General features: G+C 43.9%; 1 protein-coding gene and 1 long non-coding RNA gene across 11 annotated transcripts in view; one reads left to right on the top strand and one right to left on the bottom strand.

The window, feature by feature from the left end:
- The window catches only part of LOC148114278 (uncharacterized), a 47535-nt gene extending 43267 nt beyond the window's left edge, over nt 1-4268 (bottom strand). For 3 of the 9 annotated variants that reach the window (XR_015734267.1, XR_015734266.1, XR_015734271.1), the window contains exons 1-2: nt 3475-3608; nt 1806-1884 (exon numbers count right to left, since the gene is read on the bottom strand). This is a non-coding gene — a long non-coding RNA (uncharacterized LOC148114278). Of the gene's footprint in view, nt 1-1805; nt 1885-2680; nt 3609-4153 lie in introns of those variants that run through there. The other 6 variants (XR_015734270.1, XR_015734268.1, XR_015734273.1 and 3 more) reach the window with 5 other exon arrangements.
- CMTM7 (CKLF like MARVEL transmembrane domain containing 7) overlaps nt 3660-20310 on the top strand; it is a 36112-nt gene continuing 19461 nt past the window's right edge. For both annotated transcript variants that reach the window (XM_060683610.2, XM_060683608.2), the window contains exons 1-2: nt 3660-3921; nt 19891-20064. In XM_060683610.2, the coding sequence (XP_060539593.1) occupies nt 3778-3921; nt 19891-20064 (318 nt within the window). In that variant the 5' untranslated portion in view covers nt 3660-3777. The remainder of the gene's footprint in view (nt 3922-19890; nt 20065-20310) is intronic.

The following is a 20310-nucleotide window of genomic DNA, read 5'->3' as shown; positions in this document are numbered from 1 at the left end:
ACCTGGAAGATCAGGAATCAACCCTACTACCAGCCCTAGCTGATTTTGGTTCATTTTTTAGGGTTACTGTTATGGAAAAACATGTAAACTGAACTTGTGTGTGGAAGTTTTGATATGAACAAAAACATGGTGGCTCAGCAGACTAAAAGCATTGTGATTAACACCAGCCGTCTGCAATTACTGTAAGTTCGAATCTCACCAGGCTTAAGGTTGACTCAGCCTTCCATCTTTTCTAAGGTAGGTAAAATGAGGACCCAGTTTGTGGGGGCAATAAGCTGACTTTGTATAAATATACAAAAGTATGAAGGCTATTGCTTAACGCATTGTAAGCCGCCCTGAGTCTCAAGAGAAGGGCGGCATATAAATCAAATTTTTAAAAAAAGGTTCTTCACCATGTTGTGTAAAAATGATTTGCTGCTGAACTATTTTTCCCTTAAAAGCAGAAATCTTATACAGACTTAGGGGTTGTTCTTGGAGTTTTTACATGCAATTATCTTAAGATAGAGAAACAAATATATTCATCCTCTGGGGATCTGAACAAAGACAATTCCACATCAGTGGAACACAATTTGACCACATAATACTGTCAAAAGTCAGCATTAATATTCCAAAGTTACTGCAACCGAAACTAGAATTGGGGGAAGGGAGAACAAAAAAAATTATAATCTGAAGTTTTGAGATTTAACATGAAAATATGATGGTTTGCTTTCAGAAATAGCAACAATGAAGGTTTTTTTAAAATAATGATGTACTCATCCATATTAAGCACAAAATTGGAGACACTTTTCTTACATATTTCTGGCATATTTACTTAACATAGAATGCTTATAACTTGCCAGTTTAGTGTAGTGGTTAAGGAGCTTGGCTGGAAACCAGGAGACCGAGTTCTAGTCCCAGTTTATGCACAAAAACCAGCTGGGTGACTTTGGGCCAGTTAGTCTCTCTCATTCCAACCCATGTCACAAGGTTATTGATGTGGGGTAGATGGGAAGAGGAAGGAGTGTTGTATATGTTTACCCCCTCATGTTATAAATAAAATAAAAAGGGGTTATAAAAAAAATTAAAAATAGGAAAATCTTGTCAATCTCCTGACTGGTGAATAATAGCACAACAAAGATACACACATACATACACACACACACACATACAGGTGGTCAACCCATAATTTCAGGCTACAAATACAAATTCCTACAATGTGTTTGAATTGTGCATTGGGTAGATTTTACTTGCTCCTGAAAATGCAAGAAAAACTATGCACGGGTTGGGGGAACATCACGCTACCCCATTGTTGATGCCCAATATACCTCTTATAAGGGAATCTTTAACAAATCCTTTCTGGATGTCTGAACTGGATGGGCAGATTTCATTTTGGCAAGCTGTTGCTATTGCTGCCTGTTGTATCCCAGAGTTGTATAGATCTCTGATTAATCTCACTTCATGCCTCAAATAGCCAACAGGCCAGGTTCATCCTGATTATATTATGTAAAGTCTATGATATAAATGAAAAATTTAATTCTCACAGTTTAAGATCAGCAGGCTATATTTTTTAAGTGAGCCCATTTCCAAATAAAGTTTCACAACCAGGAAATACCCCTGAATATTACACTGAATATTTTGTGAGATACTAAGTTTACAATCTATAAATGTTATCATATTCATCCTTAAGTTTTTATAATGGAAATGTTCTTTAATTTTATGAACATTAAAGAAGTAGAATAACTAGATACCTCACTGAAGCATCATAATTTTTAAAATGAATGACTAATGTAGTACCATTTGAAAACCTAGTGAAAAAAGAAACTTACCAATTTTGACTTCTGTTTTGTCATCTTCAAACAGATCCAGAATCCCATGAATTTGGAATTTCTTCCGTATTTTTTTCCCCTAAGAATTTCAGAGTCATGGTAATATACAATTAAATACTTAACAATTCAACCTCAAGCTGGAATAGTCAGGTTCTTTAATTTAACCCAGCCATTGACATTTTTATGTGTAAAAATAGCAGAGTCACCACATATATTATCTCTAAGCAACTTGAAGGAACAATTGGATTAAAATATATGTGAAATTAATTACATTAAATTGTCTACAAGTAGCAAAATCATTTAGGCTAAAGGAAACTCATATAAGTTATATAGTCAGCAGGTGGTAGTATCTAGCTAACCATGTCTGAATAGAAAAGCCAACCAGGATGTTTCTGATTATTAGATAGTTGAACACGAGGCTATCAGAGGCTTCTGGCTATGGGAAATTGAAAAATATCTTGGAAGGTGATTGTGGCAAACTTTACAGAATATATACACTATTTCTGAGAAAACTGCATTGGTGTGTCCATGAAGTCACCAGTAGTCAAGCTTGATTATAAGTCTTTATGTCATGCAGAATGCTCTCAAATCAAAGTTAATTGCCAGCTAGCAATTCTTTTATTTAATACTTATAGTTGTGGTAAGAGTTTATTATTTTGGGACACCTTGAGAAATCCATTTCCTGAATTCTCGGTTTTAGTTTTAGCTACTATATGTTGGAGTCCTGAAGCTTTTTTTAAATGCCAATACAATGTAGTGAATCTCAGTAAGAGAGCATTACCATTGGATATGGAGTTCTGTGACAGTAAGATAGTCGGGTGAATAAATTTAATAAATAAATCCCTGCAGCTAATCATACACATTCACTGTCCTACCTTTCTGAAGACTAGCCATTTCCAAACGTATGACTGCAATTCCGAGTTTGCAACCATTATGTTCTTTATAGCTGGAAGATCCAGAGCTGGAGAAGGTCTAATTCACAATCTATGGGATCAGGCTAAGGATCTGCTTCAACATTGGGTCCCAATATATGATAACTTTTAACTTATACTTTAAAATAAAGCGCATCATTTGAAGTCACTTCTAGATTTCTTTGTATTCAGAACTTTGCTTTTGATTTCTATTTGAGAAATAGATATATTTAGATATATCTAAATCTAAATCTTAAGATATAGATTTAGAAGATTAAGATATCTTCTTAATATGTATATTAAGAACTTCTATAAGGCATTTAGGAGAAAGATCCCTTTTAACATCTGCATTATAATTAACTTTTCTACGAGTTATTCTTGTTTATTTGTCCCAACAGGCTTAAAGATAGTCTAGATCACTTTTAAACTTGCAGAATGTGTATAAAACCTTGCAACAGCTGTTTCTTTTGCTCTTACATGGTTTTGCTTTCCATGATCATGACGAATTCTAAAAATACCTTTTAATATCTTATTAGCCTAATGATGTAGCTCTAGTTTTTATTTTGCCCCATTATAATCTAAGACGACCATTTTGCAAAATAATTACCCATCCTTTTTCGAAAGACTTTCGCAGCAGTAGCCCCGAAGCATTTCTTCCCTCCCCACCAATTTAATAGACTTCCTGTTTATCGTATATGCGTGCGGAGAGAGGAGGGGGCCCTTTTCTTCCATCTGCCACCTCCTCCTTCCTGTTTTACCTTCTCTCCCTCTTCGCGCGTCGAGGACCGACGCAGCAGTGGGTTAAGGGCTCCAGAAGCCCGCTCCCCGACATGATCCCTTCCCCAAAGCAGCATCTCTGCCCTTCCACCTTACTCCCGTGGCTTTAGTGGGGCGCTGGCCCAGCCCTGTGTAGTTGGCCGGCTGTTAACTGTACAAGACGCATCGTAGACAGAGCTGCTGGGCCCCGCCCCGCACTGTCCCGCCTCTGGAGTTAAGTGTCGCAATAGTTTTGGGGGGAGATTGCACCCGTTCGTTCAGGAAGGTGTTGGATATATCACGGCATGCGGGTCATCCGCACCGATGCCAGCAGTGGGGGCAGTCCCAGCTCTTCTGCTCCGCTGCCACTTTCCTACGGGCCGGACACCGGACTACTCGACAGAGGCTACGCGGGCTCTTGCTCTGCCATGCTAAAAGTGGCCCAAATGGTAAGGATCAGAGGAGACAGGAGGTCCAAGGGAAGCGTGGGGGGAAATTTGAATGTTTCGCCAAGCTGCGGGAGCAACTGCGCTTTCTGTCAGTTCAAGTTTTGCTAGGATTTGTTTGCCTGTCGGGCGTTTCCCAGGAAAGGCAGCAAGATTTTGCATCGCCCAGTCAACAACAGCTGGCGCTGCTGGCTGTGTTCCTCAGGGCGGGCAACGCGCTGCACGTGTTACCTACCGTACTTCCCGCCAGGAATTGATTGGCGACAAAGGGGGAACTGAGGCGAAGAGCGGTTCCGAGAGAGTGCCCCGGCTGGGCGATCTGGGAACAATCCCTTGCAGCTGGCGCGCCTGTTCGACTCTTCTGAGAGGAGCAGCGCTGCTTCTTCCTGCAGATTTTGGCCAGAGTCAAGTTCTGTTTTAGTTCTACCTTGAGTCTCTCTAGGCTGCCCAGAACAGTGTGTCTGATTTAGCTTATAAACTTGAGAAGGGGGCCGGGTAAGATTTTTAAAACAAAGCTAATAAATAAATAAATAAATAAATAAAAGAAATCGCAGCACTGCGAGGAAGAATACCCCAGTTTATTAGTACTCTTTCTATGATCGCAGTCTTTTGAATAACTAACCTCATTTTTTGTTTGTAGCCTGCATAGATTTATTATTTATTATTAGATTTATTATTTATTTATTTGACCAATTCAACTTGAGAACTACATTGAGCTTTAAAGATTGTCTTTCAGGAGCTGAAAAAAATCTCTAGGTTTGAATTAGAAATGCAAACAATTTTGGACAGGTATGTAACCACACAAATTGCATAGTAGGGAGGTTCATTAGGTGTTCAGCCATCTCTGCTTGATTATTCTTATTTACTGATTTCCTTCATTTGGATCTGACATAAAAAGGGCATTTTAATATTCCATTAATACTTCATTTACTTGCTTGAAGAAAGGGGGCCTGTGAAATATTTTCATGCTGCAGCAGAGGCTGTTCCCACTTCTCTTTGGAAAAAGGCTGGATCTGCACACTCAGAGATTTACCAGCATTAACCACTGGCCTAGCCTCTGCCTAGAATCCATTTCTCCAGTGTACTCTGGAATTTGGAATTAATAGAAATATGGAGAAATCAGAGAGGATTGTTCTAGATCTAGACACTGAACAGTTCATCCATTGTGCTAAAATATGGACTGTTTAATTATGGTTGATTGAATAAGCTTATGCAATATTTCAAGCAGAACCAAATAAATCACACTAATTTAAATCAGGGCTAGGCAGGCAACTCCAAGGACACACATGCCTCTTCACTACAAACCTAATAAACTCTTCTGTTCACTACTGCTAAAAATGGATGGCAGTTTCCTATTATTTTTGATACCAAACTCAGTCTAGAGTTTAATCTATTTTCTAATTGATTAAACATGATTTAAGAAAAATCCTATTCAAAGAAATACTGTAGTAGACAATGGATTAATCTTCCAACAAAATGAATGGATGATAGAGTGTAAGAGGAACAGATGTGAAAGTAAGGATGAGTTTATATCAGACAAGAGGTATGCAAACTACACTTTTTGCTTTTCAGGGAATCACTGAAATATGTACAGGTAGTCCTTAATTTATGACCACAATTTCTGTTGTTAGATGTTTGTTAAGTGAGTTTTGCCAATTTTACGATCTTTCTTGTCACAGTTAAGTAAATCACTTCAGTTGATAGTTAGTAAGACGGTTGGTAAATGAATCTGGCTTCCGCATTGACTTTGCTTGTGATAAGGTCCCAAAAGAGGATCACATGACCCCTGGGACACAGCAATGGTCATAAATATGAATTGCTTGCCAAGCATCTGAATTTTGATCACATGATCATGGATATGCTATAAAAATTGTAACTGAAAAATGAAAAGTCATAAGTCACTTTTTTCAGTGCCATTGTAACTTTGAACAGTCACTAAATGAATTGTTGTAAGTCGAGAACTACCTGTATCAATGTAAGGGAAATGGCAACGTTTGTCAATTTAGAGAATGCATGTAATACAGTGGATTTCGAGAATGCATTCTGCAGTGCAGAATGTTCTCTGCAAATATGGAGTTGAACGTTGACTGCCAAATGTAATAAGCACAATATATGGAGGAACTAAAAATCCTGTGTGAAAAAGTGGAAATTGAGTATTGAGCAGGAAGTAAGGAGAATGTGTGATATCCTACTGATTGATTAATTAATATATAAGAAATACTTGACTTGATGTGTTGCAAAGATTCATGTACCGTATATACCATATTTTTTGGACTAGAAGACACACCAGTGTATAAGATGCACCAAGATTTCAAAGAGGTAAGCAAGAAAAAAAAAGTTTTTGCTCTTCCCGGCCCCCAGGAGCACTCTGTAGGCCTCCCAAAGCCTCTGTGTACCCCGTTTTTGCAAAATATGGGCCCATTTTTCACAAAAACAGGACATGCGGGTTGGGGCTTCGGGAGGCCAAAAATGGCTGTATTCGGTGTATAAGATGCACCAATATTTCCACTCTCTTTTACGGGTGTGTCTTATATTCTGAAAAGTATGGTAAGTAAAGTTTTATTATATCATAAAATACAGTTAAGGTGGATGCAGGATGGACAAAAACTGAAGAAAAAAGGGTTGACTTCTGACTATTTTCAACACAGTAAAATACTGCTACAATTACGACCTCAACTTTTTACGTTACTTGCAATTATTACAAGTCAGTTCTGTAACTATACAATTATTAAATTTTCAAACTAAATTCTAATATCATTTTTTTTATTTCAAGATTAAAAACCAGAAGCCATATCCCATTATAAACAAGACCAAATAAAATATCTTTCTTTGAAACAGTTTGCCATCTTAACCAAATCCAAACCAAAAGAAGCTTTTTTATTTTTGTCACAAACTTTAGTTCATTTTAGCCTTAGCTTTTCTGATCTAATTTTTACAGGTTTGGCCTATTTGCCAATATTTTGCCGTAGTTTTTTCTCTACCTTTTGGGAGACAAAGGTGTCTGCTACGCTTGTCAGAAATCTATTTGATCTTATTTTCAGCATTTGAAAATTACAGTATTTTAAAGTTTCTGCATTAACAAATCATTACTATCCCAAAAGATAAGACTTTGTCAGTAAAGTAAAGTTACTGGTAACTTTCTCTGATTGTTATCAAGTTCAACTTGTTAAAACAAGAAGCTTAAATATATGTTTCCTGTTGCAAAGAAAACTAGAAAGTGATTAATTTTACAGTCAACCACTTCCTCTAAATTAAAAAATTAAAAAAGCATTGCAAAATCTAAAGAAACACCATCTTCAGCATCTTCAAAAATTCAGTCTGTTATTATGGTCACAGACCAGGCATTTGAAGATCTAGAAATTGTATGCTGCTGAAAATTGTAGTTATTGCATTATTACTTTCTATTGAAAATCCATATTGCTATGTGCCCTGAGCTAAATTCAGTCTCTTTCAGATTGAAAGAATGAATGAATTTCTCCAAGTTTCCACCTCTTTCAATTATTTTTAATTCCTCTAATAAAATATGCACAGCAAGTGGCAGCATCTAACCAACTTTACCTGTCTTGAAGAATTTAAGTCGGATTAGCGATGATGGCCTTTGAATGAGAGCATCTGAAAATCTCAATGTTGTGAATTAGATGAAATAAATAACAATCTTGGAAGAGGACAATGTCATAATACATGAAAATATGTCCATCTAGTCACTTTGATCTCAACTATTCTTCAGTAGGCTCTTTAATAAAATAGAATAGAATACCCCCCTTCATGGATTACTGCCTTGTTGTGGCGAAGGGGCTTGCGTAGCTCAATGAAGCTATGAGCAATGCCATGCAGGGCCACCCAAGACGGACAGATCATAGCAGAGAGCTCTGACAAAATGTGATCCACTGGAGAAGGAAATGGCAACCCACTCCAGTATCTTCCGGCTTGTCCCAAGATGGCGGCGGTCGGCTGAGCTCCGCGAGGAGATGGAGAGGTCGCTGGTGTCAGGGGGTCTTCGGGAGCCGCTTTAACAATCTCCGGCTCCAGTCCCAATGAGGGGAATGCCCACCCTGCCTGCTGAGGGCTTTTTCGCCCTCTGGAATATCAGGGCAGGGCGGGACGCACTGTTTGAAGCCGCCGCGGGAGATGGGGCGGCGGCCTGCTAAAAACAGCTGTTTCCGGCTTGTCAGTGCCGGGAGGAGTGGAAGCCGGAGCGTTTCGGCGGCGGGCGGCGTTACTATGCGGCGGCGGCTTGGAGGTGCCCTTCATCCCCTCGTCCCTCACGGATCTCTGGGACGCTCTCTGGACGTTTTTCGGGGGTCTTGGAGGCGCCATGGGGAGCCCAGGGTGCCGGTTACGAGCCGGCCGTGGCGGTGGTGGCGGCGGCGCCGGCGCCGGCGGAAGGCAATGGCAGCCACGGATCATCCAGCTGTGGAAAGAACTTGTAGCAGGTGGATGGGGGAATACGGACAGCCTTGCCTTGCCCTCAGGATTACTATCTGCTCTTTTTTGAGCCTTGACCCCTGTTATCCGGGGTTTGTTTGTCATCAGAGCTGAGACTGGGGATTTGGGGAGTTTTGGGACAGGAGAGGCGGGAGGCTGACCAGGGCTCTATTGGTCGCCTCGGGTGGCTTCTCTCCCCCCCTTTCTTCCCCCAGGTATGTGTGGGTGTTGGCCTTTGATGGCCACCCACCCTGGACTTGGACTGGGTTTTTTTGTCTGCTATCCCTACTTTCGCCCCAGAGAAGAACTTGTGCCTGTGGGATTATCAACATTGTTTCTAATAACTTTACAAATTGCTGGCTTCTTGTGCGACCCCGAACTAGAGAAAACTGGGCAAAATGGTGTGCAGGTGCTGAGGGGGCTGTTTGTCATCCGCCAGATGAAAGGATGGACTATTGTGACTTTATTGTCAGTGTCATCTGCCCCAGTCACTGTGAGAGGGTGACTGGGATAATTATCCTCCAGACGTGGGGGGATGTCACTGGCCCCTTCACTGTCGTGAGAGGGCAGTGAACCAGCTCCTGATATGAAGATCTACTTTGACCCAGTATTATTGGACGATCTGGTGAAGCCCTGACCAGTTGACTCTCCATCTCTGTTTTTGTGCGATGTTTACGGCTGCTGACCTGCTTGCGCTGCGAGACTCCCCCCTCTCGCAGGTTTGGCCCTCCTCACTATCGAGGGCCTACCTTGATGATGGATTTTGGAATCCCGAGAGGTGGCATGCGGCGAGGAGGGGGTTGTGGGGTTTTTTAGGGAAATTTTTAGATAAGGTTTTAAAGGTTTCTGGGAGGGGGGTGGGTTCGGTGGGTTTGGGGGAGAACCTGTCGGGGAGGAGGCCAGAGCCGGCTGAAGAGCACGGCACTAGAGATGCGGGAACCGGGGTCAAGGTGGGGGTTAGAGCTTGTGTTATGGATGGTCATTACATCAGTACTGTGGGTGGGAGGGGCAGATATGGCGGGAGCAGGGGGCCATATCAGGTTGTGGGAGCACGCGCCCGCTGGCTCCAAGCGGTGGCGCGCTCCGGCCTCCAATGCTCCTCTCGTTCCCCAGGTTGCACAGACCCTCAGGCCCTGGGCCTTCGGCTGATGCTGTGCAACGCCCGGTCCGTGGTAAATAAAGCCCCCCTCATTTGTGATCTTGTTCAGGAGGGGGGAGCGGACCTGGCGGGTATTACGGAGACCTGGTTGGGCCAGGAGGGGGGGGTTCCCCTCGTTGAGATGTGCCCACCCGGTTTCCGTGCATTCCATCAGCCGAGGACACAGGGGAGGGGCGGGGGGGTGGCGGTTGTCATTAGAGAAGGTCTTGGTCCGAGGGAGGTCACTGTTCCTCAGACGGCTGGTTGTGAGTCCCTCCTTGTGAAGTGGGGTCATGGGGTGCAGATGGGTGTGCTGGTTACGTACCTGGCTCCCTGCCACGTGATGGCAGCCCTGCCCGAGCTGCTCAACGTTATAGCCGCGGTGGCGGTTGACACCCCCAGGCTTATGGTCATGGGGGATTTTAACCTGCCATCCGTCGGTGAGGCGTCTGAGGTGGCTCAGGAGTTCATGGCTTCCATGACGGCCATGGACCTGACCCAGTTAGTTCATGGCCCTACTCACACAGGGGGAAACATGCTAGACCTGGTTTTTGTCTCTGGTCAGTGGTTGAGTGATCTTGAGATAGGGGATATAGTGATCGAGCCCTTGTCATGGTCAGATCACTCCCTCCTTCGCTTTGACCTTCGAACCGCCGCACCCCGCCGCAGGGAGGCGGAACCACTGAGGTGGTACCGCCCCAGGCGCCTGATGGATCCTGATAGGTTCCAGACGGAGCTTGGGCCATTTCCTGAGGCTCTGGCACACGGCTCGACTGAGGAGCTGGTGGCCGCCTGGGATAGGGCGGCCGCTGGAGCTTTGGATCGGGTCGTGCCTTTGCGGCCTCTGACCCGGCGTCGATCTCGCCTGGCTCCTTGGTTCACCGAGGAGCTGAGGGAGATGAAGCGCCAGAAAAGACGCCTGGAGAGTGGTTGGAGGGCCAGCCATTCTGAATCTGACCGAACACTGGTAAGGTCTCATATTAGGACCTACCTGGTGGCGATAAAAGGGGCGAAGTATAACTATTTTGCCACTCTTATTGCGTCATCAGATAATTGCCTGGCCACCCTGTTTAGGGTGACCCGCTCCCTGCTCCACCAGGAAGCGCGGGAGGACCCCTTGGAGGGTAGAGCCGAGGATTTTGTACAGTATCTGTATGACAAAATCGCTCAGATTCGGGAATATCTGGACTCTGACTGGGTAGATTCAGCGGTGAGGACAGAGGCAGGTCTTGTGAGTATTATCTGGGAAGAGTTTGATTCTGTGACGCCCGAAGATGTGGACAGGATACTGGGCAGACTGAGCGCAGCCACATGTTTACTGGACCCGTGTCCCTCCTGGTTGGTGCTGGCCTCTCGGGAGGTTACACGAGGCTGGCTCCAGGGGATTATAAATGCTTCCTTGAGTGAGGGTGTCTTCCCTGCCGCCTTGAAAGAGGCGGTGGTGAGGCCTCTCCTCAAGAAACCTTCCCTGGACCCGGCAGTGTTGGCAAATTATCGTCCAGTCTCCAACCTTCGCTTCATTGCGAAGGTTGTTGAGAGTGTGGTAGCGCGACAGCTCCCCCAGTACCTGGATGAATCGTCGTATCTGGATCCGTTCCAGTCGGGCTTCAGGCCTGGGTACAGCACGGAAACGGCATTGGTCGCGTTGGTTGATGATCTCTGGAGGGCTCGGGACAGGGGTTGTTCCTCTGTCCTGGTCCTATTAGACCTCTCAGCGGCTTTTGATACCATCGACCATGGTATCATGCTGCACCGGCTAGAGGAGTTAGGGGTGGGGGGCACCGTCCTACGGTGGTTCTCCTCCTTTCTCTCTGACCGGTCGCAGTCTGTGTTGACAGGGGGGCAGAGGTCGACCCCGAGGCCCCTTGTATGTGGGGTGCCACAAGGGTCGGTCCTCTCGCCCCTTCTGTTCAACATTTATGTGAAGCCGCTGGGTGAGATCATCCGTGGTTTCGGGGTGAAGTACCACCAGTACGCTGACGATACTCAGCTGTACATCTCCACCCCGGACCACCCCAATGATGCCCTTGAAGTGATGTCCCGGTGCCTGGAGGCCGTGCGGATCTGGATGGGGAGAAACAGACTCAGGCTCAACCCATCCAAGACCGAGTGGCTGTGGTTTCCGACATCCCGATATAGTCAGTTGGCGCCATCACTGACTATTGGGGGCGAGTCATTGCCCCCCACGGAGAGGGCTCGCAACTTGGGTGTCCTCCTGGACTCACGGCTGTCTTTAGAAGAGCATATGACGGCCGTGGCCAGGGGGACTTTTTATCAGGTCCGCCTGATTCGCCAGTTGCGTCCCTTTCTGGATCGGGACTCGTTAAATACGGTCACTCATGCTCTTGTCACTTCCCGCTTGGACTACTGCAATGCTCTCTACATGGGGCTCCCCTTGAGGAGCACCCGGAGGCTCCAGCTGGTCCAGAATGCGGCCGCGCGGGTGGTTATGGGAGCGACGTGGCGCTCCCATGTGACCCCCCTCCTGCGCGAGCTGCACTGGCTCCCGGTGGTCTTCCGGGTGCGCTTCAAGGTTTTGGTTACCACCTTTAGAGCGCTCCATGGCATCGGACCGGGGTATCTACGAGACCGCCTTCTGCTACCAATAGCCTCTCACCGACCAGTACGCTCCCATAGAGAGGGGCTCCTCAGGGTGCCGTCGGCCAAACAGTGTCGACTGGCGGTCCCCAGGGGGAGAGCCTTCTCTGTGGGGGCACCTACCATCTGGAACGAGCTCCCCCCAGAGATACGGAAGATCCCGGACCTGCGCACGTTTCGCCGTGCTCTCAAAACTTTTCTATTTCAGCAAGCTGGCCTGGCCTAACTCCCCTCTTTTAAATTCTTAAATTTTAAATTTTTTAATTCGTGATTTTATAAATTGGGTGTTTTAATCTGTGTTTCGGCCGAAATATTTAATAATTTTAAGGGATTTTTAATATTTGTATTGTCTGTATTTTATCTTGGCTGTTCACCGCCCTGAGTCCTTCGGGAATAGGGCGGTATAGAAATTTGATTAAATAAATAAATAAATAAATAAATCTTTGCAATGAAAACCCCATAGACAGTACCAAAAGGAAAAAAAGATATGACAGATGATGAGCCCCTCAGATTGGAAGGTATCCAATATGCTACTGGGGAAGAGCAGAGAGCTAGTACTAGTAGGTCAAACAAGATGACAAGACTGAACATCGACATCATAGGAATCAGTGAACTAAAATGGAAAGGAATGTGTGAATTTAATTCAGATGACCATCAGGTATACTACTGTGGGGAAAAATCCCTCAAAAAACAGAGTAGCCTTCATAGTCTATTTTATTGAGTAGGAAAAGCAATACTGGGATACAATCCCCAAAATGACAGAATGATCTCAGTTCAAATCCAAGGCAAATCATTCAATATCACAGTAGTCCAAGTCTATGCCCCAACTACTGGTGCTGAAGAGGATGAAATTGACCGGTTCTATGAAGCCCTACAGCACCTTATAGAATTAACACCAAAAAATTGTGTCCTTATCATCGTAGGGAATTGGAATGCTAAAGTAGGAAGCCAAAGGAAAACCGGAATAACAGGCAAGTTTGTCCTTGGAGTACAAAATGAAGCAGGGCACAGGCTGATAGAATTTTTGTCAAGAGAATACGGTGGTCATAGCAAACACTCTTTTCCAATAACCCAAGAGATGACTTTACACATGGACATCACCAGATGGTGAACAGTAAAAACAAGACCAGGAGCTGACTGTGGCCCAGATCATGAGCTTCTCATTGCAAAATCTAGGCTTAAATTGAAGAAAGTAGGGAAAAGCACTAGGCCATTCAGGTATGAACTACATAATATTCCTGATGAATATACAGTAAAGGTGACAAATAGATTTAAGGAATTAAATCTAATAGACAGAGTGCCTGAAAAACTATGGACGGAGGTTTGCAACAGTGTACAACAGGTAGCAACTAAAACCATCCCAAAGAAAAAGGAATGCCAGAAAGCAAAATGGTGTCTGAGGAAGCTTTGCAAATAGCTGAGGAAAGAAGGGAAACGAAAGGCAAGGGAGAAAGAGAAAGATACACCTAGTTGAATGCAGAATTCCAGAGAATAGCTAGAAAAGATAAGAATGCCTTCTTAAATGAGTGCAAAGAAATAGAAAAAAACAATAGAATAGGAAGGACCAGAGATCTCTTCAAGAAAATTGAAGATATGAAGGGAACGTTTAATGGAAAGATGAGCATGATAAAGGACCAAAATGGCAGGGACCTAACAGAGGCAGAAGAGATTAAGAAGAGGTGGCAAAATTACACAGAAGAACTATACAAGAATGAGCTTAACATAATTGATAACTATGATGGGGTGATCACTGATCTCGAGCCAGACATCCTAGAACAGTGATGGCGAACCTTTTTTTCGTGGCATGCCAGAAGTGTGTATGTGCGCGTGCAACAGCTCATGTGCGTGCCAGCACCCATAATGCAATGCGAACCCTCCCATGCGCGCATGCGCCCCACATTGCGCATGCGCGCCCTGCACATGCACTTCAGGCACCCCTCCGCCCCGTTTTGGGTCTGGAAAGTCATTATTTTGAGGGCAGTCCAGAGCTTCCCTGTCTTCCCGCCTGATAAGACTTCTGGCATAGCCCCAGGCCTCCGGAGGCAAGCCCCGGCCTGCTGCTCCTGCCACCGCCACCCCCTTGTCTCCAGCAAGAGCGGTTCTCGTACTGCCCCAGGAGGACTGGAGGAGAGCACAGCTCCTCACTCATGGAGATCCACCGGTGGGGAAATGGTCGCGGAAAGCGGTAAGAAATGCACGAGCCAGGAAGTGGTCATGCTCCCTGGCAGGAGAGGGTTGCATGTTCACTCCAGCAAAGGTTTGTGCAACCCTCTCTGGCCAGGGAGCGTGACCGCTTCCTGGTCAGCGCACCTCTTACCGCACCCACTTCCCAACTGGTAGATCTCCATGAGTGAGAAGCTGCGCTCTCCTCTGGTCCTCCTGGGGCAGCTCTCCTCCCCGCTGGCAGCTTCTCCTTCTCCTTGCTGCTCCAGGAGAAGCCTGAGACTCAGCTTTCCTTGGCAAAGCGCTTCATCATTGCAGCGCATGGAACACATGCTGCACCAGGGGATCCGTGCAGCTACTATCCCACCCCTCCTCAGCCTTGGCCACACCGTGAGGCTCCAACTCAAGGAGGAGAAGACGGAGGAAGGGAGTGGGGGAGTCCAAATGGCAGCTACCTGAAGCAAGCTGCAGCACTATTATGCAGGGCTCCGAGTGGTTGGAGAAGCGGCAGAAATAGCAGCCAGGGCTGGGCTTTCAGTGGGTAAGCAATGCTGCCTCTGTCGTGGGGAACTTTGGAGAGGGCGGGGGCAGGCTGTGCGAGCAGCCTATCTCTTAGCTGGCGAGTCTCTCGGGCGGGCAGGAGGCGAGATCTGGCATCTGACAACCTTGCAAGCCCATTCTCTCTTGGCTGCTTGGAGAAAATAGCAGAAAGCAGAGGATGAGGAAGTTGGGAAGCCATGAAACAGGATTGAGGAAAGGGAGAGAACGGATAATTCAAGCAGTATATTGGTCTTTCCATACAACGGAAGGAGCAGCAGACACGGGCTTCAATCCCTTCCCCTGGAGGTCTGGGCCATGCCAGAAGCCCACTCAGGTGGGGAGACAGAGAAGCCCTGGACCGCCTATCCTTGCGCCAGCCCCCCCTTTGCCCCCAGCAACAACGGTTCTGCCACTTCTCCGGCAGAACCCCCGGACCAGCTGGCGGGGAAGGGGGGGCAGGGGCAGGCTATGGCGACAGGCCGTTTCCGCTGGGTAACAGACAGGCTGCTCCTGGAGCAGCCAGGAGTTGGAGAAGCCACCAGAGGGGAGGCGATGCCAGATCTCGCCTCCCGCCCGCCCGAGAGACTCTGCTTTCCTTGGCAAAGCGCTTCATTATTGCAGGGCAGGGGACATGGGCGGCACCAGGGGATCCGTGCAGCTACTATCCCACCCCTCCTCAGCCTCAGTCATGCTGCCTTCTCCTTGAGGCTCCAACTCAAGGAGAAGACAGAGAAAGAGGGGGGCGGGGGAAGTCTAAACGGCGGCTACCTCAAGCAAGCTGCAGCGCTATTACGCAGGGCTTCGAGTGGTTGGAGAAGTGACATGGCTCTGCGTGCCATTTCACCAACACGGTCCTAGAAAGTGAAGTCAAATGGGCCTTAGGAAATCTGAACAACAACAAAGCTAGTGGAGGTAATAGTATTCCAGCTGAGCTATTCAAAATCTTAAAAGACGATGCAGTAAAAGTGCTACACTCAATTTGCCAGCAAATTTGGAAAACTCAACAGTGGCCACAGGTTTGGAAAAGGTCAGTTTACATTCCAATTCCAAAGAAAGACAATGCCAAAGAATGTTCAAACTATCGCACCATTGCATTCATTTCACATGCTAGTAAAGTTATGCTTAAAATCCTACAAGCTAGGTTCCAGCAGTATGTGGATCGAGAACTACCAGAAGTACAGGCAGGATTTTAAAGAGGCAGAGGAACTAGAGATCAAATTGCCAACATACGCTGAATCATGGAGAAAGCTAGGGAGTTCTACTTCTGCTTCATTGACTATGCTAAAGCCTTTGATTGTGTGGATCACAACAATTTGTGGCAAGTTCTTAAAGAGATGGGAGTACCAGACCATCTTATTTGTCTCTTGAGAAACCTACATGCAGGTCAAGAAGCAACAGTGAGAACTGGACATGGAACCACTGATTGGTTCAAAATTGGGAAAGGAGTCCAGCAAGGCTGTATATTGTCATTCTGCCTATTTAACTTATATGCAGAGCACATCATGAGAAAGGAGGGGCTAGATGAATCACAAGTTGGAATTAAAATTGCCTGGAGAAATATCAACAACCTCAGATATGCAAATGATACCACTTTAATGGCAGAAAGTGAAGAGGAACTAAAGAGCCTCTTGATGCAGGTGAAGAAGGAGAGTGCAAAAGTTGGCTTGAAACTCAACATTAAGAAAACTAAGATCGTGGCATCTGACCCTCTCAATTCCTGGCAAATAGATGGGGAAGAAATGGAGGTAGTGACAGATTTTATTTTCCTGGGCTCCAAGCAGCAGATGCGGACTGCAGCCAAGAAATTAAAAGACGCTTCCTCCTGCTGAGGAAAGCTATGGCAAATCTAGACAGCTTACTAAAAGGCAAAGACATCACCCTGCCAACAAAAGTGTGTATAGTCAAGGCTATGGTTTTCCCAGTTGCAATGTATGCCTGTGAAAGTTGGACCATAAGAAAGTTGGATCATCAGTTGGATCACTGAGTGCCAAAGAATTGAGACATTTGAACTATGGTGCTGGAGAAGACTCCTACAAGTCCCTTGGACTGCAAGGCGATCAAACCCATCAGTCCTAGAGGAGATCAACCCTGACTGCTCTTTAGAAGGCCAGATCCTGAAGATTAAACTCAAATACTTTGGCCACCTAATGAGAAGGAAGGATTCACTGGAGAAGAGCCTAATGCTGGGGAAATTGAGTGCAAAAGAAGAAGGGGACGACAGAGAATGAGGTGGCTGGATGGAGTCATTGAAGCAGTAGGCGTGAGCTTAAATGGACTCTAGAGGATGGTAGAGGATAGGAAGACCTGGGGGAATGTTGTCCATGGGGTCGTGATGGGTCAGACATGACTTCACAACTAACAACAATAGAATACCCCACTTTTTCAAAATGTCTTTGTTCAAACAGGAAAAAAAAACATTTTGCATCTCTATCATGTTAACTGAGAATTAGTGGAGCATGTGTGCTGTTTTAGGAGAATACAAATTTTATGACCTCATAAAATGGGGGAAACTACTTAACAATGTCTTGCTTAGCAATGGAAATTTTGGGCTCATTTGTGGTTGTAACTCAAGGACTACCTGTAATCAATTTAAAAATACATTGAATTTTCCATGTTTCTTCTTATTTCCAACCAGATTTTCTAAATACTTAAATGGTGTTTAGAGCCAAAACTGCAAGAGTACCCAGGCCAGAAATATTGGAAATCCTGAAACCTAGGGATGGTATTAGATTCGGGAAAGCTGGATGCATGAATATATTGTCATATTTAAATCAATGCAGTTATGTCTTGGGTTAAAACAGTAATTTCTTAACCAGTTTATTTTATCATGTGTTGTGTGATCCATTAGAACATGCAGTTGTTTCAGATTTCAGTGCTTGGGCTAATGATAATGAATTGAACAGTCAGTCTTTTTCTGTTTTAAAAGGAGGTGTAAATTGCTGCTGCAGCTGCTGCTTTGTTCTGGTCACCCGATCTCTGTGTCTTGAGTGATCTAACATATTTCACAGTTCACTCCATTTCTTCAAACTCAAAGACAGAAGTGAGGCTCAGAGGATAGAAAGATGCTTATATAATGCTAGTCCGCAACTCCTTAAGGAAAACATTTTCCAGGGTTTTGTGGCAACCTTCTGTAGCAGTAGTAGCAGCAGCTGTGCAAGTCTTGAGTGTAGGAAATACGACTTCTGCAATAGAGTAGTAAATGTCTAGAACACTTTACCTGATCCTGTTGTTAGTCTCTCTAACTCCCATATCTTTTACCTTAAACTGTCTACCATGGACCTTACACGTTTCTTTAAAGGTCCCTAAGGGGGCCTGCATAAGCGCACCAGCATGCCTGCCATCCCTGTCCTACAATTCCCATTTATATGTACTCATTTTATGTATTTATGGCTATGTTTTGCTTATTTATATCCTTTTATTTGTGCCAATTTTTTTCATGTGTCTATGTCTATACTGTTACTTGTTTCCTTGTACTTGTTGATAAAGAAAGGAAGAGAGAGAGAGAGAAAGAAAGAAAGTCTGGAATAAGATTCATTTGATTTTTTTAAAAACTGTACATCAATACTATAAGCAGATTCCCCCATTAACTCAGAAGCACTTTTTGTCCCCAGGTCCAAAGCACTGCACTGTAAAATTTATTTACAGCACTAAATAAATAAATTTGCTACTGGCTGACTTAGAAGTATATCTCACTGACTTTAATGAGATTTTCTCCCAGGTAAAGAATGATAAAATCTATTAATTTTTATTGATGTTTAAAAATAGACCCTGACTTTTTTTTTTAATGCAAATATTCTGGGCAGATTACTGAATACATACATATGCACACTCTATATATGGGTAATCCTCAACTTAGGACCACAATAGAGTCCAAAACTTCTATTCCTAAGGGAAACAGTTGTTAAGTGAATCTTAACATTTTACAATCTTTCTTGCCACATTTCACTGCTAACACAGTGGTTAAGTGAATCTTGCTTCCCCATTGACTTTGCTTTTCAGAAGGTTGCAAAAACTGATCACCTGATCCCAGGACACTACAACTGTCATAAATATGAGTCACTTGCCAAGCATCTGAATTTCGATCATGTGATGATGGGGATGCTGCAACAGTTGTACGTGTGAAAACGGTCATAAATCACTTTTTTCAGTGTCATTGTAACTTTGAATAGTCACTAAATTAACTGTTGAAAGTCAAAGATTACCTGTATCATCTCTTCTCTTAAGAAATTTATAAATGCCAACTTGAGTTTTTATCATCGTCAACAAACTCACTCATCTTTACTGTGTTGTGCTTTTTTATTTTTATTTTTACTTATTCACAAAAATAAATATTCTCATTACTGCTTTCTAGGAAACTCAAAACATTGCTTACTATATTGCTTAGTTCCTATGACTAATTATGTATTTCTTCTAACTTATTTCCACTACAGGTAGTCCTTGACTTACAACTGGTTGCTTAGTGACTGTTTAAAGTTACCAGAGACCCTGGAAAACTGGATTTGAAGTTCTGTCAATCACCCATCTTCCCCTCCCCAAGATCACATGACTATAGTTTGGTCAATCAGCATCTGGCCGTTCACAGTGTCCCATGGCAACACAACTGTGATTTATGATGTTGTTCCTAGAGATCTGAATTCATTTTCTGTTTCTGGAGAAAAATGCCCCATCGCAAATAATGTGTATGCTTAATAATCCTCACAGAAAATGTCATAAAATCAGGTACAGTCATGTGATGACCTGCTTTATGACTACCATGATTTATAACTGAAAATGTGAGCTCAATTAAGGTAATAAATCAAGGACTACTTATATTCCAACTATTGCATAAGAACAACTTATAGGTACTGTAGATTACTTTTTAGAGCACACTCTTTTAGTCCAAAATGAGAACTAGATAGAATGAATTCTCTAAACTTCTAAAAATCCATTCTAATTTGGAAGTATCTGAATGCTTTCTCTTCTCCAGTTCTGAATATTTTTAGTCTTTTAGCTGGATTTTTTTTCCTTCTCAAAATTGTTAACTCTGAACATTTTATTATTCTTGGAATGTAGTCTTTAATGCATTCTTCACATAAATGTTTCATTTTGTTTTGCTATTTGTCTTACAGTTATTGTTGCTGATTGGATTCATTTGTGTAAGATCTTCACAGTGGACAGATCACAATGCATACAGCTACTTTGAAATTGTCTGCGTATATGACTTAATTATGATCTTCATCTTTTACATTATCTACATCTTTAGAGCCTATCGAAAGTTGACTTGCATCAGGTGGCCACTTGCGGTAAGTTCATATCCATAATTAAAATCATCTTTGTCAACTTCCAGAAAGATTATTACTTGCATTAAATTGTTTTGTTACACTTGTAACTACACAACAGTAATTCCTATGTAGCATTTTTACTCCATTTACTTATTATTTAGAATTGCATCTCCTGATGATACATAGTTTCCTGGATCTAAAGAAAATATTAACATAGAAACAGGAACCACTGAATGTCTTCTTTTTCTTATAAAGTTAAAATGGCCA

The sequence above is a fragment of the Pantherophis guttatus genome, chromosome 4 (genome assembly GCF_059756535.1).
Source record: "Pantherophis guttatus breed Tessera chromosome 4, ASM5975653v1, whole genome shotgun sequence".
NCBI lineage: Eukaryota > Metazoa > Chordata > Lepidosauria > Squamata > Colubridae > Pantherophis > Pantherophis guttatus.
This window is presented reverse-complemented; position numbering and strand designations above follow the sequence as displayed.